Raw genomic sequence first — 27805 nt, 5'->3', positions numbered from 1 at the left:
AGAAAAGGGTAGGACATGTAAGCACAGTGGTCCTCAGAGAAAAGGCACATTCCTCCATCTACTGTGCTTGCTCTCCTTCCCCTCTCTTTAGCATCATGTCTTGTTGACTCTACCCTTAAGAAACTCTGAAGAGTAATTTAATAACACTTGTTTTTTTCCTAATTAGATAATGTGTGTTTAGATAGTATCACCCACTCAGTGGATGTGCATTTGAGCAAATTCCGGAAGACAGTGAAGGACAGGGAAGTTGGTGTGCAGCAATCCGTGGTCGCAAAGAGACACAACCTAGCGACTGAACAGCAGCGTGTTTCAAGGAGGAAAATTGGATATGCGCTTTTTAAATCTGCTTCATCCCTTATATTTTAAATGTCTTTTTCCAAGTACCCTTGAGTTTCTCCTTGATTAGTCCCTTACTTCCCTTTTATACTGTTCTCCATTACTTGGATTATTATAATCTCTTAATTGGTCTTCTTTTTTAACCAATATTTCTTTCTAAAACACTTACAAGAACATTTAGCTTCTTTTATCTTATAAATCACACCCGGACTTTGCTTTTCTATTCAATATCATATACTTATAAGAGTCTTTGCTGTTTTATAGCCAGGCCCTGTGTTCTCATTTTTTAATGACACCATGTTTATGACAACACCCACAACAAAAAATATGTTTTGAAAACAGCTTAATGCTCACTATCTTCTTCGGGAAGGCGCGCCATGTATCTTCTGGGGATAGTTAATTGTTTCCTCATTCCAAAACCTACCTGACTTTGAAGAATTTTTATTTAAAATATAAACTTCGCTGGAAAGATTTGTGTTACACGTCCCCCTCCCCCTCCATCACTTTCCAGCTTAATTAACCTTTTAGCAGGGGTTTGCTGAATATAAAGTGAATGTGAGACATTGGATAGATCTCTGGGAGTTAGTAAGTAGCTTGACAAGCCTAACTTGGCCAACCTTCCAGTTCTGTCAAGGTGTATCCATGTCACAGAGCCATTTTATGAATCATCTTTGACGGACAGAAAAGTGGCAGGCTTAATCCCAGTTCAAGAAAGTGAAATAAACTCTAGTAGAAATCACAGATAATTAGAGGTAGAGATAGAGATTATGGAATAAATAAAAATACTGCATATGAATATATGGAAGTTCATCTATATCATGAGGTGAGGGACTGCCTAAATCAGGCTGCTCTTTAGTTTCTGACATATTCTGCAAATCCAGGAATGGAATTATGGTGATTCTAAGGACATCTTTTGCACAAGAAATGCATTTCCGGATGGTCAGTAGTCAAAAGTTTAGTAGATTTTGCTAAAGTGAGCCAAATAAACTTGGTAGTTATTTTAAGAATAAGTTAAGCAAAGTCTGAGCGACTGAACTAAACTGAACTGCACTGAAGCAAAGTACATAAAATAAAGGAATATATAAACTGTCTTTGTCTAATGTTACCTTTATTCCTCAAATGATTAATTTAGGATTGAGACTGTATTTAAGGTCTGAACTAAAAGTTAGCATTATAGTAAGTGTCATCTACAGAGACCACTTATTAAAAATCAGTGGGTTCTTCTGTTGTCAGTTTAATACCTAACTTTGAGATGGTGGGACAAGGTAGGAAGATGGAACCCTTCTTGCCAGCCAACTCTGGGAAGCATTGGGGGAGCAGCTGTCACAACTCAGTCCCATAGACTCTTTTTTGACGTTGTTTTTTTTCTTATGGATTCCTTTATTACTTCTGTGTTTTTGACTCCCTGTCTTGTCGTTCACATTTTTAGTACCTTCACCTTTTCTGAAAACAAGATTTGTTTGCAAAAATTGCAGAAGTCGTAGATGCATTTGCCCCTCAATTCTGTAAATTCAAAATCAAACACTTTATCCAGCAAACATTTCCCCTGCCATCCCCCTCCTCTCTGATGTTGGCTTCTGTGTTGGTGTGTATATTCTTCCAATTTAGAAAGATTAAGGTCAATTTTGAGTGGTTGTGTGTGGGAGTTGGAGGCTGGAGTGTAGATTCTGGTCCCACACCCAAGACAGTTGACTCCTTACCAGTGACTCAGCCTCTCATTGCTCCTCAGTAATCTACCTCTCCCAGCATTGCTTAAGTAATGTTCTTTAAACAAGAGTTTTTAATATTTTGTTCTACCTGAAAGCTTGCAGTAGTTTTTTAAGCTCTGCTGGATATGATAATTCATATGGTTTTAATCTACTTTTTATTTTCCATTAAATCATTTTTTTAAAAACTCTTAATCCTCATTCTCTTTTTGGTTTACTTGGTTTATTTGATGTATTTCTAATGTCATAACCCTCTTTTATTACTTCACACCTTCAGTTTGCCACTTATTGCATGAAGTGATGCAAATATACTTACTTATATTGGTCTGTTTTCTTACTTGTTATGTGTAAATCTTGCATTAATAACTAAATTGAAAGCCCTGCTTGAGCAGGGGCACTGCCTATTAAAGATTTTTCTAACAAATTGAACCAAATTTATTCTACTTGAGCAAAATTTAGGCTTCAATATTTGTTGATAACTGTATATTGGTAGTTGTCATTTTTCATTAGAGTTGTATATTAAAAATATAAGACAATCACAATACATTGTAATTTAGGTAGTCTTACTGTCACTGACTAATTATGTGAAGGCAAATCATTGACCTGCCTAGGATTCACTTTTTAATTAAATTCTGGTTAATGGTGATCTCCAAGAGGGTTTACACCAAAGGGGACCTTCCCATCCTAGTGCCCCCATCCCTGTGGTCACCCCTCTGACCCATGCCTCCACAGGAAACCCTCCCAACACTAACAGGTAGTTTTGTTTCAATCTCCTGTGGGATTGCTGCTCCTTTCCTCTGAGTCTGCAGTTCAGTTCAGTTCAGTCACTCAGCCGTGTCCAACTCTTTGTGACCCCATGGACTGCAGCACGCCAGGACTCCCTGTCTACCACCAACTCCCAGAGTTTACTCAAACTCATGTCCATCAAGTCAATGATGCCATCCAACCATCTCATCCTCTATTGTCCCCTTCTCCTCCTGCCCTCAATCTCTCCCAGCATCAGGGTCTTTTCAAATGAATCAGTTCTTCACATCAGGTGGCCAAAGTATTGGAGTTTCAGCTTCAGCATCAGTCCTTCCAGTGAATATTCAGGACTGATTTTCCTTTAGGATGGACTGATTGGATCTCCTTGCAGTCCAAGGGACTCTCAAGAGTCTTCTCCAATACCACAGTTCAAAAGCATCAATTCTTCGGCGCTCAGCTTTCCTCACAGTTCAACTCTCACATCCATACATGACCACTGGAAAAACCATAGCCTTGACTAGACGGACCTTTGTTGGCAAAGTAATGTCTCTGCTTTTTAATATGCTGTCTAGGTTGGTCATAACTTTCCCGCCAAGGAGTAAGCATCTTTTAATTTCATGACTGCAGTCACCATCTGCAGTGATTTTGGAGCCCAAGAAAATAAATTCTTCTATTGTTTCCCCATCTATTTGCCATGAAATGATGGGACCGGATGCCATGATCTTAGTTTTCTGAATGTTGAGCTTTAAGCCAACTTTTTCGCTCTCTTTCACTTTCATCAAGAGGCTCTTTAGTTCTTCTTCGCTTTCAGCCATAAGAGTGGTGTCATCCGTGCACCCCAATGTTCATCGCAGCACTGTTTATAATAGCCAGGACATGGAAGCAACCTAGATGCCCATCAGCAGATGAATGGATAAGGAAGCTGTGGTACATATACACCATGGAATATTACTCAGCCATTAAAAAGAATTCATTTGAATCAGTTCTAATGAGATGGATGAAACTGGAGCCCATTATACAGAGTGAAGTAAGCCAGAAAGATAAAGAACATTACAGCATACTAACACATATATATGGAATTTAGAAAGATGGCAATGATAACCCTATATGCAAAACAGAAAAAGAGACACAGAAGTACAGAACAGACTTTTGAACTCTGTGGGAGAAGGTGAGGGTGGGATGTTTCAAAAGAACAGCGTGTATATTATCTATGGTGAAACAGATCACTAGCCCAGGTGAGATGCATGAGACGAGTGCTCGGGCCTGGTGCACTGGGAGGACCCAGAGGAGTCGGGTGGAGAGGGAGGTGGGAGGGGGGATCGGGATGGGGAAAATGTATAACTCTATGGCTGATTCGTGTCAATGTATGTCAAAACCCATTGAAATGTTGTGAAGTAATTGGCCTCCAACTAATAAAATAAAATTTAAAAAATAAATAAATAAAAAAACAAACAAAAAAAAAAGAGTGGTGTCATCTGCATATCTGAGGTTATTGATATTTCTCCCGCAATCTTGATTCCAGCTTGTGCTTCATCCAGCCCAGTGTTTCTCATGATGTACTCAGCATATAAGTCCTGGTACATGCAAAGTTTTGTTTGTGTCCTCCCAAGACTGGAATCTCTGTTTCCCCCAGTCCTATGGAAGTCTTGTAATCAAATCCTACTGGCCTTCAAAGTCTGATACCCTGGGGATTCCCAGTCCCTTTATCAGATCTCCAGGCTGGGAAGCCTGACGTGGGGTTCAGAACCTTCACAACAGTGGGAGAACTTCTTTTGGTATTATTTTCCCTGGTGGCTCAGACAGTAAAGTGTCTGCTCCCGATGTGGGAGACCCGGGTTCAATCCCCGGGTTGGGAAGATCCCCTGGAGAAGGAAATGGCAATCCACTCCAGTACTCTTGCCTAGAAAATTCCATGGATGCAGTAGCCTGGTGGGCTACAATCCATGGGGTCACAAAGAGTCGGACATGACTGAGCGACTTCACTTTCACTTTCTCCAGTTTATGGGTCACCCACCTGGCGGGTATGGGCTTTGATTTTATCATGATTGCGGTGCCCCTCGTACCATCTTGCTACAGTTTCTTCTTTGTCTTTGGATGTGGAGTATTTCTTTTTGGTAGGTTCCAGCATCCTCCTGTCAATGGTTGTTCAATAGCTACTTGTGACTTTGGTGCTCTTGCAGGAGGAGATGAGGGCACGTCTTTCTACTCCACCATCTTGAGCTGGAAGCACTTTTTAATTCTGGATGAAAAAGTTAGATTAACTGATCTACAAGGCCATTTCCATTTATAATATATACTTAAACTTCTTTCAAAATTATATTTAAAAATTACCTATCAGTAAAATGTCAGCCAACTACAGTAAAGCTAGAGTAAAACTTTGAATTTAGAAACCAAAAATCTTTACCAAAGTAATGCTTCTTTTAACTTTCTAAAATTCATTTAATTAATTTACTGTACCTGGTTTATTTTAGACAGGTTACTTGATACTTATTGCTGTTATGCTGGTGTCTCGAACATACTGTGATGTTTGGATGATCCAAAATGGGACACTCATTGAAAGGTACTTTTCTTCTTCCTCCCTTTTTGTATGAAATACTAACTTGTGTCATATTTAAGAGTTATCTTAAGCAAGAAATAGATTCTAATTAGGTATAAATAATGTAAGTCAAAATATGTCTTTGTTCATTTATTTAGTAGATACTGACTGACTGTCTCCCTTGTGCCATAGGCAGAGATAAGGATGTACCAGTTAGTGAACAGGAGAGACCCTAGCAGAGCTGGCAGTGTATAGAGGGGTCAGAGACAAGTAAACGGAAAATTGTGGGAAACCCTGGCGGTCCAGTGGTTAAGAGTCTGTGCTTCCACTGCAGGGCCACTGATCTGAGTCGTTGGGAACTAAGATCCCCCATGCTGTGTGACATGGCCAAAAAGAAAAAAAAAAAAGGAATGTGCTCTATATTAAATTCTCTAATGGGAACTTAAGTCACCAAATTGGATGTCTGATATTAATGAGATAATTTGAGGAAAATATCAAAGCATTTCAGGGAATCATGTTGAGAATGTTTATTAAACAAAAATTATAAGGCATTTCCTTCAATTTCTGAAGTTAGTCTTTGTGTATATTTTTTTTACAGTCTTTGTACGTATTATTAATCACTGTAATAGATGACTTTGAATTTGAAAACAAAAATAACAGTTATGATATTAACTTTTATCTGTAAATAAAGGATCTATTCCTTGTGATAATACCAATTTGAATGTCAGTAAAAAAATTTTTCTTGGTATTTTGTTTCTTGGTATGTAGTATTTTATCAGAAAATTTCTTAAAACATTTAAGATAACTTTTTAAATGACAGTACTTAAAATTTTTAAATGCTCCCAAATTTTGAAAGTATTTTCTTTCTTTGACATCCTTGATTCATGACTTGAGAGGATTTGTAGGAGAGGAAGAATGTTTTATGCAGATAGTTTCTGAATCCTATGTCTAGAAAAACGAAGAAGGTTGTCTGCATGGGAGTAAAGCCCCAACCACAGATCTCTGAATATGTAAATTCCACATGCCTTAGAATATGTGTATGGGTGTCCTGGGGCTTTCCTGGTGGCTCAGATGGTAAAGAATCCACCTGCAGTGAAGGAGACTTGGGTTCAATCCCTGGGTTGCGAAGATCTCCTGGAAAAGGGAGTGGGTTACCCACTCCAGTGTTTTTGCCTGGAGAATTCCATGAACAGCGGAGTCTGGCAGGCTATCAGTGGGGTATAGATGCTAATATTCAACTCAGGACTCCCTGAATCCTTTGGTTAGCCCCATGCCTTTTTATTTTAATCAAGGTAATGTATGGATAGCTTAAGAAGTAAAACATGAATATAGTTTAATATCAAATAACCTTACAGAACTTAATCACAAAACCATCAATCCTCTGTGATTCCTGGAGCCAACTTTCTGTTCTTGCTGTTTCATCTCTTTCTTTGTCTCTCCACTTCATTGTAACATGCTTACGTTACTGTCTCTAGATTTTTCAGCTTTAGACACTATGTATATTTGTTTATCTCTTAGAAGATGAGAGTTAGCTCTTTTACACTCCTACACTGTGTCCATGCTCATTCTTGCAATGTTGTATCACAGTTTTTTGTTAAACCAGAGTTTATTGTTTACATAATTTTGATTATTATTTACAGCTGAGCCACATGCTCTTCTTTGGTAGTTTCTTTTACATACAACTTTTTGTTTTTCCTGGCATTTATAAACTGCAGGTTTTTGCATACATTAATTTTTTGCCTACTTACTAATTCAGCTCAAGCTTATTTCAACACTTTAAAATCTCAATTTTGTAACATGTCAAACACATCAGATAACTTATTGATTTTTACTTCTATTACCATCCCTCGCCATACCTCTTTTAGTTTTCTGTCTTCATGCTCTCCTCAGGATTGATTATACTTTAGCTCCACTAAATAGCAGTCATGTTTGATTTTACTTTTATCATGATCTTAGGAATTTTTTTAATCTTCCTCTCCTGCATTAAATAACTCCTGTCTTCTGGATCTTTGGTTTTCCTCTTCCTCAGTTTACTTTGTCTTTTTGGCAGATACAGTCTTTTTCTGAGAAAAGGTTACAAGGGAAGTAAAATTTTGAGACCTTGTAGGTCTGATAAAGTCTTCTGTTCTCACACTTGATTGATAATTTAGCTTTATTTATGCATTCTAAATTGGAAGTCACTTTTTGTCATGCAGAAAGCATCACCCTATTGTCTTCTGTGGTTCTCAACCCTGGCTGCAGAATAATTAAACTCATCTGGGGAATTTTGAGAACTACTCATGCCTGGGCCTACCCCTTGGGATTCTGATTCAATTAGTTATTCCTTTTTTGAAGCATCCCAGGTGATCCTACTGTGTAGCCAAGGTTAGAAACTACTGATCCAGTTTCCACATTGGGTGTTGGGCCCAATCCTATGCTGGTTGCCCACCCTTAGTAGCAGATCTGCTTTGACCCACTTTGGTAGCTTTATTATTTCTTTAGTATTGATTCTGTATTGCTAGTGTTTAGGCATTTCACTGAATGTTAGTGTGAATTTCTTTTTGCATTCCTTGTCATTGTGCTAGGCTCTTTCAGTCTCATTCTTCATTCCAAAGTAATTTCTTGTGTTTTTAAAAAAGTTCTTCCTCTCCATTTTTTTTTACTTCTTCTGAAATTCTTACTAGCTGAGTGTTGGACTTCCTGGACTGATCATCTGACTGTAATTTCTCTTCTATTTACATCTCCGACATTTTATTGTATATTCTAGGAGATTTCTTTTATCATCCAGTGAATTTTCGTTTTAATTTATTTCCAAGTACTATCTTTTTGTATGAATGTTCATTTTTGGTAGTAGTCATTCTTTCAAGTCTTTGACTTTCACTGTCCTTTGTTATTCTGATCTCTGTCATTCATGTTAGGGCTTTCCTCAAGCCCTTACTCTTGGCTGTGTATTCATATTTAACTTGTTAGAAGCCAAGTTGTCGGATTGTTGATTGTCTGGTTTCCCTGAAGGGAATTTGTAGGGAGAGTCTAGTCAGTTTTGTGTGTGTGTGTGTGCGTGCGCGTGTCCCAGTGAGAAATCTTCTAAAGAATCCATTGCCTTAGCAGGATCAGTTTCATTGCTAAGTTATCTTTCTGTGAGCTTTGTGCACAAGTAATTTGAGTCCTTTGTATAATTAATATAGAGAAGACTTTTATGTCCTTCTACAAACTATAGAATTTTATTTGTTTTTCCTCTGGCTTTACTTATTATTTGACTGCCATATCTGTTAATAAAAATAGTCTTCCTAACTATAGCGTTATTAATTATCTGTGGCAAAAATAACAGGTTACATCCACTATGAACATTATATTAGATATGTATGTATGTCACATGATACATATAAATGTATCACATGACACATGTGATAAATATGTCACATGATACGTATAAAGAACCCTGCACAATCATGGTATAGTATAGAAGATTATTTTTAAAAGTTTTTTCCCTTTTATTCAGATTTTGTGATTTCGTGTTTTTGTAACCTAAAAGAATAATTTTTATCTAGGGATTTCCAACTTTAATTAAATAGATGCTTATTTTAATTTTCTCAAAGACTGAATGCTCTGGAGAAAAATGCATTACTAAGAGTAGTTCAGTTCAGTCACTCAGTCATGTCTGACTCTTTGCGACCCCATGGACTGCAGCACACCAGACCTCCCTGTCCATCACCAACTCCTGGAGTTTACTCAGACTCATGTCCATCAAGTCAATGATGCCATCCAACCATCTCATCCTCTGTTGTCCCCTTCTCCTCCTGCCCTCAATCTTTCCTGCATCAGGGTCTTTTCAAATGAGTCAGCTCTTCACATCAGGTGGCCAAAGTATTGGAGTTTCAGCTTCAGTATCAGTCCTTCCAATGAACACCCAGGACTGATCTCCTTTAGGATGGACTGGTTGGATCTCCTTGCAGTCCAAGGGACTCTCAAGAGTCTTCTCCAACACCACAGTTCAGAAGCATCAATTCTTCGGCGCTCAGCTTTCTTTATAGTCCAACTCCATACATGACCACTGGAAAAACCATAGCTTTGACTAGACTAAGAGTAGGTGGTGCATTAATTGGTGATGGTGGATAAGAAGAAATTGTGTAGCATGAGCCAGCTTATAATTCTGCCTGAGTAATCAACTTGTTGGATACTCAGTTTTAAATTTTAGTTATGAGATGTAGAAAAGGTAAGAAAACAAAAAATTTTAAGAGTTTTAAAAAGCGTATTATTTTGCTGTAATTTAAACTTGCAGAGATGTTGCAAGAATAATACAAGGATCTTCTTATTGTGGACTTAAAAAAATTTGTCACAACCTAAAAGTTAAGAGTTTTAGTTTTAGTTTTTAGTCTGTGGGAATTTTTAGTCTGTGTTTTAGTCTGTGGGAATTTTTAGGGGAATTTTAGGGAATTTTAGTGGGATTTTAAATTTTTAAATTAATTTTAAAATTTTAGGGAATTTTAGTGGGAATTTTAGTCTGTGTTTTAGTCTGTGGGAATTTTTAGGACTTCAAGCCCAGGAGACAGCATCTCCAGTGACCCTGAGAGAACTGCTCCAAGGAGGCGAGGGGAGGAGCCAGGTTATATAGACGTTTTGCAACAAAGGGCAGGTAGTCTGAACATCAAGAGGTTATTGTTACTTAAAGAAAACCAACTATCCCAAGTTAAGGAATTTAGTGCTTTTCTATGTATGGGAAAATGCAAGAGTCTGGGCTCAGAGGAATTCATTCCTTTAACATGCACCTCACCTATCTGGGGCCAGTGTCCTGTTTTCACGACCTGAGCCTCCTTTCCTCAGAGCTCATTGTAAGGAGCAGCCGCAGTCTGATGGCTGCTAGGTGGCACGTAGTCCTTCCTTCCTGAGTACCCTCAGGGCTCAGCAGCTTAACCAGCTGTGGTGGCTTCAGCTGCTGATGACTGTGACATCCTTTGTTTACTGATAGGACAGGAAATATTGCATTTCTCATTATATTCTTAACACTCATGGATTCTAAAGCAGCCGTTTTAAAGTTAATTGTTGAGGTCAGGAGGTTTTGAGCATGAGCCACCCATTCTCCTTGCTTGACCCTGTGATAAGCCTTTCTCTGCTCTAAAAATTAAAAAAAAGTTAATTGTTAACTTTCTCCTGAATGTTTTTGAGCTTCTGCTGTGCATGAGATATTTGATATTTGGTCAAACGTAAAGTTCTAAGATACTGTGAATTTGTAATATGAAACAATTTGATTTGAAAAATTAACACATTTCTTTAACCTGCTACTAAAGCTGCATTGTAAATTTGTCTTTTCCATTTGACTCTTCCAAGGTGTGTTTAGATTCATAAACACTTCTGCTAAAATTGAGTCTCAAAGAGACTTGTTAAGATCCTTGATGTGCTTAATTTTAGTGTCCTTTACATCTTTTAGGCTTACCTGTTAGCAGTGACTAATGTCTTTGGAATGGGGCAAATTTTAATAGCATACCCTTCTTTAAGGTAGAGGTTGACATTTCTATGATATGGAAGGTAATCCTTCATATCTTGTTGCTGTTGCTAGCGAGAAGAAATTTTCCTCTGCTCTCCTGGGTTCTTCTGGCTAATCTAAGAATTAAATTGACATGAGACAGATTAACAGGAGAAAATGAAACAAAACTTTAATAACATATATACATGGGAGAAACCCTGGAGAACTTAGTAACTCTCCAAAATGGCCAAAGCCCTCATCTTAAAGACCATCTTCAGCTAAAAACAAAGAGGGTGTTAGGGGTAGTGGTTTGGGACTTTACAGAGTAGACAGACAATTTACATGAAGATGGAAAACTAAATGTTTGGTAAACAAATGCTTGCTGGGCCTTGTGGCCCAGACTTAGAGTGGACTCAGAGTAGACTGATATCTGATTCCCTCAGCACATTTGGCCCGTGTGCTTTGCAGATAGATGTGGTCATAGCTCTGTCCTGGGAGCAGGCCTTTTTTTCTAAATTCTTTAGGCAGCTAAGGGGAAGGCAAAAAAGAAAGGCTTCCTAACACTTCTGTTTCTTTAAAATAATCAGCCTAAAACTAGCCTGAGGCCAAAGAGACGCATTTTGGCAAATTTTGTTCCCCTATACTGCCATATGTTATCATAAATGTATATTTTATTTTCACCCACTTGGCTGTAAGTAACACTTTAAAATTGCAAAACTATCTTAATTTCTATATGTTTTAGAAGTAATTATGATTGGGACTACTGTAAAATTACTCTTTATTGATTATTATTTTTCTTTTGCAGCGGAATAATAAGCAGAAATAAAGCTTTATTCAAGAAACCATTTTTTAAATTTATAGCTGCTACTCCAATGGTAAACCATTGCTGAATGATGGCATGTGCTTTACCAGTGTTTGATAATCTTGTGTGTTTCACAGCTTGGGCAGCACTAAAGCACTTGATTTTATGTGAAGTTTGGTTCAGTTTTAATTTAAACCTCTAAACTTTTGTGCTGTCTTAATTGCTTCTCATCTCTAATATTCTTACTGCTGTAGACAACATTTTTGTGTGGTTCTATTTTAACTTTTTTCTAGTTCAGCTTAAATTTTTTTTCTGTTTAAATTTTCAGCAGCTATGTCAAGATTAGATTATTAATTTTTCTATCGGTCTAGAGTAACATTTCCCAAAATATGTTCTTTGGAATCTTAACTATGGTGAAGGAAATGCTACAGTGCTACAAAACTGTCTCAGAGAGTTTTACAATGTATAATACACTTGAGAGCTTTGAGAGGCTCTTTGGTGAAGAAATTTGTTAGCTTTAACTCAGGTTTTCCCAAATTTCTTTGACTGTGGAACTTTTTTGCCCTAAAAGATCAGTTCATGTTACTTGGCATTATTCACCTACTCCCTCATAAAAAGCAAATTATTTCTCTGTCAGTGTGTATCCCAGTCATTTGTGTGTGTGTGTGTGTGTGTGTGTGTGTGTGTGGAGCTAGGTTTGAATCATTTGGCACAGTTGTTTTTCAAAGTACATTTAATTTGCTTTTGGGAATATTAGTATTATTTGGAAAAAGAGTACATGATCAAATAAATTATATTTTTTTCACTAGCGTATTTGGTAGTCAGAGATCCTTTACTTATAATGATATCGTGGCTTTCTAGGTTAAAAGTAGTGGAATCCTTAAATTCTTAGTGGATATTTTAAAAACAGTAAATATTTAAAATAGATTAAAAAAGAATAAAAGGTCTTGTTTCATTGAAATCCCACTACCATCTGTTTTGATAAAATTTTCTTAGGACCACAGTTAATTGCTTTCTTAGTTTCTTTTGCTCTCCAGTAACAGAATTGAGTAGTTGCAGCAGAGATCTTATGGCCTGCAAAGCTTAAGACGGTTGCTCTTGGCCCTTTATAATAAGAAGGGTTTGCTGATCTCTCATTAGTCTGTCTCCCTGCCATAAGTTCATACAAATGACAATCAGGATGTTAAAATATTTAAAACAAACAAATACTAGTCTGTTTTATCCACAGTAATCCACTCCTGGGTCTGTAAAGTTAATTGTTTCACCATATAAAACCCCTTTTGTGACTGCTTAATTAAGCCTGCTGTTTAATTATCATTTTTATGAAGGAAAGAACTAGCTATTATTCTTATTTAATTTTGCCATTTATAGAGTGATTTCCAGGCAAGCTGTTTAAAATGATAAAATTTCAAAAGTTCATGCTTTTGTTAGAAAATGATTTTAGCATCTTTTTTTTATTGATTCATTCGATTCAATAAAATTTTCTGAAAATAATTCTAGAGATTTACAGAGGGGTTTTTTGTGACAAATATTGCTTCTTTTGCAACTAATGCATTGCATGTGGTGGTTTGCAGTGGTATCATTGGTCGTAGCAGAAAAGATTTCAAGAAATACTTATTCAACTTCATCGCTGCTATGCCTCTCGTAAGTGTTATTTCTTTAAAAATTTTTGCATAGAAAAAATTGCATCTTACTAAAATCTTTTAAGAATTTTTACTTATTAAGTTCTTTAAAGATTTATATGCTAAATTTTTTCAAGTTTAGTTTTGTAACTTATAGGAAATGTATCAATGCAAACCTTTATACTAGATGGAAAACTTAAAGGAATTATGCTTGGATCAGTTTCTTTGCATCATATGTAGGTGTGTACAACTGTAGATGATGTTTTTTGACGATTAGGCCAGGGTTTCTCATACTAACATCTCACTAGATGGAAGTAGTATCCCTCCCGAAGCTGTGACAACAAAAAATGTCTTCAGTGTCTCCAAACATTGCCAGATTTCCTGTGAGGGCTAAGGTGAAGTTGTGGAGGCAGTGAGCTGAGGGCTCACTAACGTGATTTAAGTTGAATTGAAATTTATTGCCTGGATTTACTAAAAATAAAGATAAGTGGTCCAAATCATAAGTAATTTTCTTAGCTTGAGTGTTTATTTTATTGGCACAATAAGAATTTTAGTATTGTTTGTGTAAGAGTAATAGGGAGGAGCTTGATTGTAAAATTTACTTGATTGTAAAATCTAATTATTAGAAAATATGTCGGATTTAATAAAGCTTGAGGATAGTCATACATGGAAAACTTTCTAAAAGAGAAAATTAAGCAGAGTTGGTATCAATCAAAGACTGAGATTCAGCAGACCAGTGTTTTCTTGACAAAATTTTTATGTAAATGTGACTTTAGAACTATGGAAGAATTAATTTTAATACAGTGGTGGAAAAGAGTAAAGGTGACTCCAGAAATAATGTAGAAAATGGCATTAATTGGTGTAAAACTTGTAGTTTTTTTTTTAACAGATGCAAATGCAGTGTGTATAGAATTCCATTAGCTAGGATTGTAGTGCTGGTAGCAGCAAAGAAAAGCTATATTAAGCATATATGTCAGTGCTCCTGAAGCAAATTCTTTACATCAAATAAAAAGGTGACAAATTTGGCCTTTTGTTTGTTTACACACACCTTCCCCACTGCAAAAAGTTGCAAGATTCTTTTCATAATTAATACTAATATATTTTAAAATTAATTTTCAAGTAAAGGGTAAAAGCTGATTGTATTTGATGTAGCATATTCTCCATGTGTTTGGGAATGTTAAGTAAAGCAGAACTGAATTATATCAATTTAAACTATCAGTTATTAAAAAATTATAGGATTTGGGACAAAGCCAATGATAGGGAAATAAATTATGATTTCATAAGTAGAAATGAAGCAAAACTAATAATGTGTGTTTGTTTGTTTTAGATTTCTCTGGTTAATAACTTCTTGAAGTTTGGGTTAAATGAGCTCAAACTGTGCTTCCGAGTAAGATTAACCAAGTACCTCTATGAGGAGTATCTCCAGTAAGTGATAACCTAATTTTATATTAAAAATACTTAAAAAATAATACTTATGATAATGAGATATAGAAGTGTTTCTTTTTTATTAGATATGTTTTTCAAGTGAATTGCTCTTGAACCAGAAGCATATAGGGAAAGATCTCAACTATTTGGAATCTAATCCTGACTCTTCCATTAACTGGCAAATCATCCTTCTCTAGACTAGCATCTGTATCTCTAAAATGTTAGGACAATCTTTAGGTCCTCTTCTAGCTCCAAATTTTTCTGTTTCCACAGATATGCACTACATAACAATGTGATTTTTGTTGTTGTTGTTTTTTAGAATCATTTGTTTTAAAGTCATCCTCTTCTTGTTATTTTAGAGCTTTCACATATTATAAAATGGGAAATCTGGACAACAGAATAGCCAATCCAGACCAGCTACTTACACAAGATGTAGAAAAGTTTTGTAACAGTGTAGTTGATCTGTATTCAAATCTTAGTAAGGTAAGTTTGTCTGTTTTTGTTGTTAATTTGCTAAATTTTGACTCTAAGCAAATGTATATGATGAACAGCAGCCTATTTAAATACTTTTAAAAGTATTTAATGCTTTTATAAAAAAAATTATGAAGTTCTTATAATGGTCTTAACTAACTGCTTAATTTTTTAAGTTATTGTTGTGAGGTGCCATGGCCAAGAACTGAGGATCTAGTGTCTCGTAAAGATTTTATGAGAATTTTGCATGCTGATTTCAGTAAAATAGCAGAAACTTGGATTTTTTATCTTTTGACCTGTGTACTTCTGGCAGTTGTTAAAGTTTAATGGTCAATTTATTTTTAATGGACAACCATAACCTTGAGCGTAGACGTCTTCCTACCCATTTCTCTGCTTCAGTAATTCTAATTCTAATAGCTCATTTAAGTCAAACAATTTTCACAAGATGTTAGTATATTTCAGTTTTTCTAATTACTGTTTTTCCCCCATTCCAGAATATTGCCAGAGCTTTGACTCTGACCTTAGCCAGTTTTTTTCATGCTGGTTATATCAGCTCTTACTCTTCTTGTTTCACCAACCTTACAGTTTTTGCTATGATTTTCTCATTAAGCCATTTTGTTTGCCTTTACTTCCTGCATTAGCTGGGAGATGCAGTGGGCATCTAGAAGATTGTCTGCCTAGCATTCCCTCCCCTCTTCCTCTCAGATGCCCCATTTCTCATCTGATCCACATGACTGCTCTTGGTCTGTGTTCAGAGCTTGTTTCAAAGTGGACCACTTTTAGTGAATCTTGCTTTGGGCCACAGTTGGTCCAAGTATCCAGTTTTGAGACAGAAGACTGTATACAAGGGGCTGGGTCACAATGGAAGACTAGGAATGCTTCTTCTTCAACCATGTGAATGGTAGGATAGGCAGGTCTTAGAAAAATAATGTGTATTCACAAGAACTTTACCCCTCTTGACAGGCCTACTTACTACTAAGTTAGTAAGTTGGCATTTCACTTCATGCCAAACTTTTTCCTTTATTTAGCTCTCTTTAAGTCTTTACTGATCCAAAGTCTAGAAACTGAGGTAGCAACAAATTGCTCAGTAATCCAGCTGCCTTTTTCCTCTTCCCATTATGACATTTTAAAGTTTGCTCTCCATGTGTGTGTGGTGGTTGGGGTTGGGAAGGAGAGGTGCTGTGTACATTATTCTTGTAATACTGTAGACCTTGTTGTGTATTCTTTATTATGTCTTGGCGCTTGAGTTAGTCCATAGCTCAGGACTTATCACATCTGCAATAAAGAAAAATGTTAGCAAATTAACTAATTGTAGTGGTGCTATATACTACAGTATATTTACTTTACAAGATATGTAATTGTTCGAACTCTGACTTAAATTGAATCATTATTTTTGTCAGTAATTTAAGTACACTTGAACTTTATATGTATAGGTAAGTACACCTAACTTTTTGATAGTTCATAAGATAGGAAAGAAAAGGTTCATCTTAGTACAAGCCAAATTATGAACCAACCCACCTATCCTGGTAATGATGTAGATATTAGAAAAGGTGGCTGTGAACTTAAATGAACATGATTTGGGTTTCTTGAAAAACACTTCAAAATATGTACAACTTTTGGTATGTCAATTGAATTGTCTCTATGTGAAGAGCAGTAAATTAATGATATTTTAATTTTAGGAGCTTGAGTTTTAGATCATAAAATTAGATTTATAAGCTTACTCAACATATTTAACATACAGATGCTGTGATAAAGTCCAACATCAAGAGCAGAAAGAGTCTCATTTTTCAGATGAAGATATATAGAAACCAGAAAAATGGGTAGTAGATTTGGGGTTATAATTCAGATCATTTTCTTGCATCTTTATACTACATTGAGAAATTGCTAAGTAAGTAATGGTTAGTTGTCACAGTAGAGCTATCTTAGTTGATGGAAAGTGGTAAATATTTTCCCTAATTGATGGTCAGTAGACATTGATCAGGCCGTCTCCATTTTGAGCTTCTTGACAATAAGAACTGTGTCTTTTATATATTCATCGAGCTACATACTGTACAGTACCTTATACATAGTGAGAACTCTACATGTTGACAATTATGTGTTAAATGTTGACTAGCGTTTTGTATTTAACATGTTTATTAGCTATCAGTGTAGGCAGTTTTGTTCTTTTTAATTTTGTGCTTTCTGATGTTTATTTTACAGCCATTTTTAGACATAGTTTTGTATATCTTCAGGTTAACCAGTGCAATAGGAGCTCAGGTGAGTTTACATTTTCTGTCTTTTAAATTGCTATAATACTGTGCTCTGAATAGCTGGATGGTTTGTTGGAATTTTTATGTATCTCAAAGAGTATAATTTTACAAGTTTAGCTAATAAAGTCTGGTTATAAAATAATACTCTACTAGAGATTTTTAAAGTTTTCTGATTCAGCTTTTCAGTTTTTCTTAAGCCAGACACTTGGAAAATTTTTGTGGTTTTAATAACCAGAAATGCTTAAACATTGAACACACCTGTATTTATTGTTGCAAGGTAATGTCTAAAAGGGGCTTCACTGGTAGCTCAGCTGGTAAAGAATCCACCTGTAATTAAGTAGACCCCAGTTTGATTCCTGGGTCGGGATCATCTCCTGGAGAAGGGATAGGCTACCCACTCCAGTATTCCTGGGCTTACTTGGTAGCTCAGCTGGTTAAGAATCTGCCTGAAATTTGGGACACCTGGGTTTGACTGCTGGGTTGGGAGGATCCCCTGGAGAAGGGAAAGGCTACCCACTCCAATATTCTGGCCTGGAGAATTTTGTATAGTCATTGGGGTCGCAAAGAGTCAGACGACTGAGCGACTTTCACTTTCTTTTTAATTTCAGTGCTGAAAAAGAGATTTGGAGACAGCTATTTTAATATGAAATATGAATGTTTAATTACATTTAGAATGATTATAACAGTTTCAGTAAGATTTTATAATAATATAAATTGTTGACTGTCCCATGAGGTCTTCTTATTAGGTCTCTGACATTTGTGTTGGTAAGACCTTTAAATGTTCTGAGTATTCTTACTGAAATCTAACTTTAGTCATTTAATATGTAAGATTATTGTTATATATTTATAATACAATCATATAATAATGTGGTTGTTTTATGTATGCATACACATGTATGTATATATTTTTATATATTTTATAGTTATTAATAAATAATTTATATAGTGATTTTTGTTCCATTTCAAAACATTGGGGAAAGTAGTTTTTTATTTTAATTTTCTTGTCTGTCTTCTAAACCTTTTGATACCTCATAAGCTGGGTTAAATCATTTTTATAACTTGTTTTTACTATAAATATGTAAATAGTCTTAATGCCTCTTATTGGTATAATTTTTTATGGTACTTATTACATGTTTGTAACACTTAAGTATTATATTTGTATTTAAAAATGTCTCCATATATTCTTATTTTCTGATTTTGTGTTTCTTAGAGGTAGAAACTTTGCTTTAGTTATTTCTTTCGTCTGTACTTCTAGTAATTATTGAAATACATTGAATCAGTCACATTGAATTTAAAAATAATACACACCATATTCCATTATAATACACACTATATTCCATATACACTGTCTGAATAAAAAGATGAGTAAGACACAGTTCCTACTGAAGTGGAGTTATGATCTGGTGAAAGGATAGATAGTCAGCAGTTGTAATGGAGAGTGATAAGCCCAGTAGTGGAAGTGTGAATAATGTCTTTAGTGTCCAGAAGAATTGGAGGTGATATTGGTGCTGCTTTGAGGATGAGTCGGCCTTTTTTAGATATGTCAGGCTTGCTAGACAGAACATCTTCATTGAGTAGCGTGTTCAGGAAGCAATTTTTTCAATATGGCAGAACATAAGGATATGTATGGGAATGGAGAGTTTGAAAAGGCAAGCTTGAAGCTTCTCTCTTGGAAGGGTCGATGCATATGGAGGTACTTTACCACATTAGGAAGTATGGTAGCTAGAAGCAAGACGCCGGAAGAGGGAAAGACAAATTGAGCTCATTTGAGGGAATTGAGCTTGAGGTTCTACAGAGAAGATGTACAGTAAATATTTGGAAACAGTATCTTGGGTGCTTAGGAGTCATGGAATTTGAGATATAAATTTGGGAGGCAAAGAGAGCAAGAAAAGGAAACCTCAGGCAATACTAACGGTCAGTGAGAAGGTGAAAAAGAGTTCTGCAAGTTATTGTGGAATTGAGTATGTCAAGAAGAGTTCCGTCAGAAGAGTTTTTAGATGCTGTAGAAAGAGTAAGGACTGCAATTAGTTTTTAAATGAGCAAATTTGGGAGAGCTGGGGGAGAGACGCATGGTGGGAGGAGAAGTAAATGAGTAGTAAAAACAAAGAGGCCCAGTGGGTATCTTCTTAGAAAAGAAACAAGAGGAAAAGTCAAAGGAGTGATTTCTTTGAAAGTAACTGGAGTTTATTATATATTGGGCATGTTGCATTCAGTGAATTTATTGTATCCTCAATCTTTGTATATCTTTCTCTTCTAATAATATCAGGGCCCAGCAAGCATGATGGCCTACTTGCTTGTTTCTGGGCTATTCCTAACTCGAATTAGAAGACCCATTGGTAAGATGACAATAACTGAGCAAAAACTTGAAGGAGAGTATAGATACGTTAATTCTCGGCTCATCACAAACAGGTAAGGACAAATGTATTAAATGTATTTAACTGTACTAAAAATTCCTTTGTGTAGATATTGAAGTCATGTAAAACAACTTCAAAAATCTAGTAACACTGTTACTGAAATTATGTCTCTGTGTATTTACTTCTTTTGAAAATATACATTATGAACAATATTGGTTTTATTAAGTAGCTATCTTAATAACTACATTTCTAACCCTTTTTCTTATTAACTATTTAGTATCCCTGATTGACCTCTTCATGTCTTCTGTTGGCTGATTTTCTGTTAATTTCACATAAAGCAAAGTCAGAATTTAAATTCAAATTTACTTACTTCTTCAAAGAAAATTTTATCTCAGTTTATTCACAAGTATTTTTTGTTTGACTGTATGTTTGGAGCACTCAAAATTAATGCAGTCTCATTGCATGTGTCTCTGTCTGTTTTCCAGATAGTTTAAAAATCCAAAATAGGGAGAAGTATTGGGCTTTAGAGCCAGCCTGCCTAGTTGGCAAATCTACCTTCTCCACCTATCAATTATATAATATATGACTTTTGGAAAGTTGTTTATAGTTTCACTTTTCTTATTTATACTATCTAATACAGGGTTGTCATGAGGATTAAATATAATATATACATACAACTTCCAGCACTGTTTTTAATGTGTAGCAGGTACTCAATAAATTTTCTCATGTATTGATGACGTGTCAGCCTTAAGTCATTTTGAGGGTCCTAATATTTATTTACTACCCTGTTGGCATTACAAAATTATTTAGGAAATGGTCTTTTAAAAGTTCCCTCTTCCTTTATTTCCTTCAATTGATAAAACAGTACATACTGGTTTTACATAGGCTTTTTGTGTTGTAGGGAAGCAGAAGAATAGAAGGTTGTGTACAGAGGTGATTTGCCAAATGAATGAAAGAAGTATTAGCTAGGATGTTTTCCAACGCAATAAACCCTGGGGGTGGCTCCAACAATAAAATTTACTACTTCACATGGAAATTCTCAAGATGGACCAGCTCCAGGCACAGCATGATCAGGGTGTCTGGCTCTTCTTCTGACTCTGTCCTCCTCTATATGTTCCCCTTTTCCTCTGGCTAATTCTTTTTCTGATCACACGATGGCAAAAGCAGTTCTAGATCTAGATCCACCAGCCCTCGTCCCCTGCTAATAGTCCAGAAACAAAAGCAGACTACTTTTGCTGTCTCTTTAAGAGTGGGAATCCCCCACAACAGACTTTTTTTTCACATCTCATTGGCCAGAATTATCACTAAAGCAGTTACAGCAAAGTCACTGGCTTAGATCAGTTGGAACTCTTTCCCCTTTGGATGGGGGCTTGAGGCTATTCCTCAACCACTTGGGTGCCTAGAAAAGGATACAGAACTTTAAGAAAATTGGGATTCTCTTAGGAGGAAGGATACGGAAGAGAAAAGATGCTGAATAGGCAGTTGTTGGTATTTTGAAACTTCTGAACTTTCAGGTTTTAAGTTTAGGGTAAAATGTTCAGGAGAAGTAGAGTTCTCACCTTAGCTTTCTCCAGGAACTTAAATGTGCGGAGGAGGCAGAAGGCATTAAGAAATTTTTGATACAGAGTTGTGTTAAACTAGGATTCTGGTACCCTGGGGCTCTCTATTATTGTGTAAAGGAAACTGTGAAAGGCTGGTCAAACATGATGCAACTATATGGAAAGTTAATTTCCTTAAAGGTGTTGAGGTAGGGGCTACCTTGTTTTTATGATGGAAAAAAAATACAGGTACATTTTAGACTAGAATATAAAGTTCATGTAAATTTTTGAGGTGGAGGAAGAGACTTTTAAGAAGTATTGTGTGTTTTAACTCTGCCTTCTAGACTCGTATGTAAATCTTTCGTTTCCTCTGCTATAAGAGGTACTTTGCTAGCTAGGACAGTTTGCATCATTCTGGGTAGAGTAGAAAACTAGATGTTAGGGTCAGATACAAGTTATAATCTCAGCTGTTTAACTTGCCAGCTGCATGACTTCTGCAAATTAACTACACTGAACCTTTCTTCACTCATAAAATGCCCTTTTTTCCTTAGTTAAGATCCTTGTGGCCCCTGTGTATCCATTCAGATCAGCTCAAGGAAAGAGGAATTGTGGTGAGGATATGGTGGGGTTCCAAGCATAAGAACAACTGTGCAGCTAGGCCTCCTGGGAGCTGGCAACTGTCAGGCGGGCAGGAATTAATTTGTTTTTCTGTCCTTTAAAGGCTATATGTCATGCATCACTACCTGTTTTTTTCCTAACTCTTGTTGTCTCCTTTCCTTTCTGGCTGGATCTTCACTCAATTTGTAGTCTAAGATGGCTGTCCCAGTCCTGCCTTCCTATATGTCATGGCATCTTCCTTCTTGTTTCTTTATTCACTTTTCTCAAAACTAGCTCAGCACATCTTTTCCAGCCAGGCTACATGTGGGATATGCAACTCACGTCAGCAGTGCAGCCTGTGATGCGGTCAGGTGTATATTCCAGTGCTCTGATCAGTTGAGCTATGTACAGATCATGGCTTGAGAAGTACCCAATAAACTGTTAGGCACAGAGTGTCCATTTATATACAAATAGTCAATAAATATGGTATTTTAAATTATTTTCTAGGCTTAAGTGACATTAAAGTTAATTGCTAAATTATTTTCCTTAATAGTGAAGAAGTTGCCTTTTACAATGGAAATAAAAGAGAAAAGCAGACAATCCACTCAGTCTTCCAAAAACTGGTAAGATAGCATGTTGGAGGCTCATGTATGTATGGAAAAAAATTTTTGACCTATGCCAGGATACTTATATACCTTTAATCTTTAAAACATTTATTTTTAAATAGCTGTAAAGAATTCTTATGCTGTTTTCCTAAAAACTGTCAAACCAATATGTTAAGCTGCCCAGTTATAAAAATGGGTAGATTTATTAAAATAATTGTCAGTGTATTTTTGAAGTGGTTACTTAGGAGTCTTATTTAATGATAAATTTAGTGATAATTACAGAAAGAATTTGTTCCTGTAGTATTTCTGGGAATACTGTGAGCACAGTTCAGCAAGCATTTTCTGTAGTGTGCAGGATAAGTACCATGTATGGTTTAGGTTTTTCAGGCCCTATGGTCTCTCTTGCAACTATTCAACTCTGTCCTTCAAAGTAGCCATATGTAAATGAATGGATGTGGTTATGTTCTAATAAAACTTTATTTACTAAAGTAAGTGGCAGGCTGGATATGAACTGTGGCTCATAGTTTGCTGACCCTTTACCTAGAATATAAACATTGTTTCTTATGCAAACTGTATGCAAACTATGCTTCAGTTTTTATCTACTTGCCACGTGGAAGATTTTAATTTAGTTAATTTTGTTGGTTATTCATTCAGAAGATAGGGAGCACCATCTAAAGGTGTGTTGCTTGTCCAGGTGACAGTGGTGTGTGATGGACCAAATCCTGCCTTTAAGGAGCTTACATTTTAGTGGAAAGTTTTGAAATCAAATACCTATTTGAGGTGATTTTTAAAGGTTAAAGAAGTTGTTATTTTAAATTATTTAAATTAAGGTTAAAGAAATTGAATTTTTGTCTTTTTTATATTTAACATGACTGAAATTTGATAGCATTCACTGATAAAATGCATTTAAGGTAATTGTCTAAGGGACTGCTGTTAATTAGCTCACTCTTCACATGGCTTGCCCATGCTTATGCATTAGAGTTCAGCCCCAAAGTTAACACCTTTTGAGACCATGTCTTCTTTGATGAATCCATCTAAAATGACCTTCACCAGTTACTTCCCATTTTAATGATCTGTTTTTCTTAAAAGCATACATTACTATTTGTAATTATCTTGTTTGTTTACTGGTTGTCTTCTTCATTAGAATGTAAATTCCATGAGCTCAGGATCCTTGTCTGTTTATTCATTGTTGCATCTTCATCATTGAACTCAGTATGTAACATCTGGCATTCACTGAATAAATGTTCCAGCCATTGTTCTTTTGCGGAAGATATTAAGAGCAAGCTACCTTGTACTTAGGAAACCGACATTTTAGTGGGGGAGACAATAGACAAGTAAACAAATATTTTATATGCTTTTAAGGTCATAGTGAATTCTGTGACCAAAAATAAAGTGGGATAAAGTGGTAGTGATGGGGGCTATTGCCAAGCAATTTAGGATAGCAAGAAAGTCTCTCTTGAAGGTGGCATTTATATCTAGGAAATCAGTAAATTTAGGAAACAAGGCGAGGAAAGGCTTGAGGCAGAAGCTTGTTTGAGGAACCAGTATTTCTGGAACTCAGTGAGAAAGAGCAAAGAAGTAGATGAGGTTGGAGATAGAGCCCGGTGGCAGATCATGCAGGGCTTGAGTAATCTGATAGATGAAAAAGTCAAGAACATTAAAAATGCAGAATAAAATACATTTTTAGACTTGCAGTTTGGGGATAATGCATGCTGAGATTAAAATTACAGACCCAAGCTGTGTGGCGTTACATTAGCACTTGGCTCAAATTGAGTGTAGTACAAGTCTTAGAGAAAGACCAGGTGTTTCCGGCTAAAGCAAAGCATTGAATGCCATTTCCAGACAGCTAGTGTTTCACCTAAATTATCTTTCTGTTTCTGTTTTTTGTTTGTTTTGATTATTGATCAATTTTTGCATATATGTATCTGACAGTATTATGAATACAGTGTCACTGTACTATTTCATGCAAGGGACACCACACATATTCTTTATGTTTTCCACTGTTTGCAAAAAAATGGATTCATGAAGGCTTTGTTTCACACCCGTTCTATGATCAGCGTTGTGCTCAATGAAATGTGATGTATACTGTAATTGGAAACTATAGGTACTCAGTAAATATTTGTTGAATACATAAATTACACAATTTCTTTTGTCCTCATGGTAGATTAATTTTTCTTAATACATTGGAAGTATATATATTTTTTGTTTTTGCTTTCTGTCAGGTGGAGCACCTACATAATTTCATTTTGTTTCGGTTTTCTATGGGCTTCATTGACAGCATAATTGCCAAATGTAAGTATGCTTTAAAAGAGATAGTAGAGTGGAATTTGTGGGGAGAGTGAGGTGTCATTGGTGTTTCTCAATCTGAGCTGTCTGGTTCCAGATCTCGCCACTGTGGTTGGTTACCTGGTCGTCAGTCGTCCTTTCTTAGATTTGTCGCATCCTCGACATCTTAAGAGCTCACATTCGGAACTTCTGGAGGTAAAGTGGTAATGGTAGTCAGACTCCATTGACATCTTAAATATAAAAATTTTAAAAAGCTAGTTTTAATCTTTGAAATACAAGTGAAAACTAAAATTTCTTTCTATTTCAGGATTACTACCAAAGTGGAAGAATGCTTTTGCGAATGTCTCAAGCTCTGGGTCGGATAGTTTTGGCTGGCCGTGAGATGACTCGATTGGCTGGGTAAGTTAAGATTTGTTAATACAGAGCAACTGCAGAGAATCTTTTTTTTTTTAATGTTATCCTTAATGATTGTGACCAATTGAGGTTGAGATAAGGAGCAACTGACCCCATATTTCCCACTCTTGGAAGCTAGTTTTGATAGAAAATTAGGAAGATTTTTTTTCTGATCGTGTACTTTTCATGTTTCCTTAAGATAGCTGTTTTGAGCCTTAAACTAGGTTAGTTGTTCTCAAGCCGTCTGCTCTGTGAATACTGGTATTCAATAAGATGGGAAATGTTAGATCATGACAGTCTTTCCTTAATTTACAGAAAATTAAGTTAGTGAATAAAAGTTTTTCATTTGGACTTTTTTGTCCCCTACCATATTTTTCTTCCCCTTAGGTCTTTGATACTGGTAATGCATAAGCAAGGATAAAGTTTATTTTAATGGGAAAAAAAAAAAAGAAAAGTTACCTTGTGGTAGCTGTAAGTTCAGTTGTAAACCGGTCAGGGTGTCTGGTAAAAATTATTCTTAGACCATCAAATGGAATTAAATATTTCAAAATTTCAAAGTCTAGTATAAAAGACTTGGTATGTTATTTAACACAACACATAATATAAAAAAACACCTTAAATTTCAGGTTATCTAAAGAAGTTGAATGACTTTGGATCTTTTCCAGACTTTGGATCTTTTCCGTGATTAATTTGCATATTTCCTCTATTCCTTCTTATTTACTCCTTTAGCAGTTGAGGTCTTCATGACAAGATAGAAGAAGCTGTAACTACTGTGAGGAGTCTTTCTTGAGAATGCTGACTTTCTTCCAACTTGTTAATAACTTCCTCATGCCTTTACGTTTCCTGGCATAGAGGATGCTTCCATTCCTTTAGGAAGTTTCTGCTTGTTATTCACAGAACAATACTGTTTGCTTCTCTGGTTAGAGTGCTTTCTCCTCGACCATCATGCCATTCATACTTTTCAACTTCTTGTCAGTATTTTTGATTTCTCTCTTATCACCACAATGATTTCTCTCTAATATTAAGAACACTTCATCTTTTCCCCTTTTCAGAGGAAGAAGGAGCAGGATCTCCCCAATTCTTCCCTGTTTGCAAGAAAGTAGTGTGCATGCGGCATACTTAAATGATGTCCTCATAGAGAGAAAGGCCAGCTTTATCCAAGGCTATGTAGCTCACCCCAGTAGGAACCCAGGGCTCGTGCTTCATCAGCCTAAGAAATGCACTAGTGTGTGTCCTTTTTTAGTATTTATTGAAAAATTCCTTGAAGTTCTAGTGGCAGACAACCTTCTTGACTTGCCTGTTAATAAAGTCAGTATCTGTTGAGGTGGGATCCTGAGACCACTTTTCTTAGTCCCATCTTCCTGCTCTCCTACTAAAGCATAATAGTAAAATGTGTATGGTTTCACTAATACTTGTATAATATCACTAATGTTGGTGAGACCTCTTTTAAGTGATTTCATTGAAACTGCATAATAAGTTTATAAACTTAAGTCAGGTTTGTATAAGATAAAAGAACTTAATGTTACATGTCATTATATTCAAATAAATAATAAAAATAAAAGATAAGATAGCCTTTGGAGTTTTGATTATGGCTTTCTTTGTTTCTTTTTCTTTTTTAATTCCAGCTTTACTGCTCGGATTACAGAATTAATGCAAGTACTAAAGGATTTAAATCAGGGCAAATATGAACGCACTATGGTCTCACAACAGGAAAAGGGTAAATATGAAAGCACTCAGTCACATAAGTTTTTGCTGACATGACTTGATGCTTTAATGCTTATTTTTCCATTTAATGTGTTGAAGGAGCACAAGACATTCCCTTGATACCTGGAATTGGAGAAATCATCAATACAGATAACATTATAAAGTACGTTCTTCAGCACCATAAACATTTGTTAAACTACACATTAGCCTTTCTCTTTCAGCTACATCTACTTAGTGTTTAATGTCAAACTATTCTCTTTTTATTAATTTCCTCTATAGATTTGATCATGTTCCTTTAGCAACGCCAAATGGAGATATCTTGATTCGAGACCTTAATTTTGAAGTAAGTTTTTACATGGTTATATAAAAGCTTAAATCATCTTCAAACAGTGAACTGAGAAACTGTTGTCTGAATGTTTAAAAGAATTTTAAGGCTTCTCTTAGTCTCTGAATCCACAAAATTGCTTTAAAAAGTAAGCCTTTGTAAAGGAGGACTGCCTTGGAGTAAGGTAGTTACAAGGTATTATAAATTTCCAGTTACCGGATAAATCAGTACTAGGGGTGTAATACACAGCATAATAAATATAGAAACAAAATATAAAAACAATACTGGATGTTATATGTGAAAGTTGTTAAGAGAGGAAACCCTAAGAGTTCTCATCACACACACACTTTTTTTTTCTGTTTCTTTAATCTGGCATCCATATGAGATGTTCACTGAACTTACTATGATAATCATTTCATGGTGAATGGGAGTCAAATCACTGTGCTGTATACCTTAAACAGTATTGCATGTCAGTGAGATCTTAGTATAATTGGAAGAAAAAGTAAAGAATAAGTCTTTGAAACAGAAATCTATTTTTATTTGACAGGACTTTAAAGTTTCAAATACTGCTATCAAAAAATCTTTTTGCAAATAAAGTCCCTTTCAAGAAAGCCACAGAAGATATAGATAATTGGAATCTTCACTGTAAGATGAATATTTAAACTTGCATAT

At 35.7% G+C, this 27805-nt stretch overlaps 1 protein-coding gene across 1 annotated transcript in view; it reads left to right on the top strand.

Moving 5' to 3' along the window:
• The window catches only part of ABCD3 (ATP binding cassette subfamily D member 3), a 78622-nt gene that overhangs the window by 32243 nt on the left and 18574 nt on the right, over positions 1-27805 (top strand). Inside the window, exons 4-16 of the mRNA XM_065908414.1 lie at positions 5258-5346; positions 13139-13208; positions 14514-14611; positions 14971-15094; positions 17282-17338; positions 19598-19740; positions 22374-22443; positions 24648-24717; positions 24809-24906; positions 25019-25110; positions 26730-26821; positions 26908-26971; positions 27088-27151. Of these exons, the coding sequence (XP_065764486.1) occupies positions 5258-5346; positions 13139-13208; positions 14514-14611; positions 14971-15094; positions 17282-17338; positions 19598-19740; positions 22374-22443; positions 24648-24717; positions 24809-24906; positions 25019-25110; positions 26730-26821; positions 26908-26971; positions 27088-27151 (1131 nt within the window). The remainder of the gene's footprint in view (positions 1-5257; positions 5347-13138; positions 13209-14513; positions 14612-14970; positions 15095-17281; positions 17339-19597; positions 19741-22373; positions 22444-24647; positions 24718-24808; positions 24907-25018; positions 25111-26729; positions 26822-26907; positions 26972-27087; positions 27152-27805) is intronic.

The sequence above is a fragment of the Muntiacus reevesi genome, chromosome 1, assembly GCF_963930625.1.
Source record: "Muntiacus reevesi chromosome 1, mMunRee1.1, whole genome shotgun sequence".
Lineage (NCBI taxonomy): Eukaryota > Metazoa > Chordata > Mammalia > Artiodactyla > Cervidae > Muntiacus > Muntiacus reevesi.
This window is presented reverse-complemented; position numbering and strand designations above follow the sequence as displayed.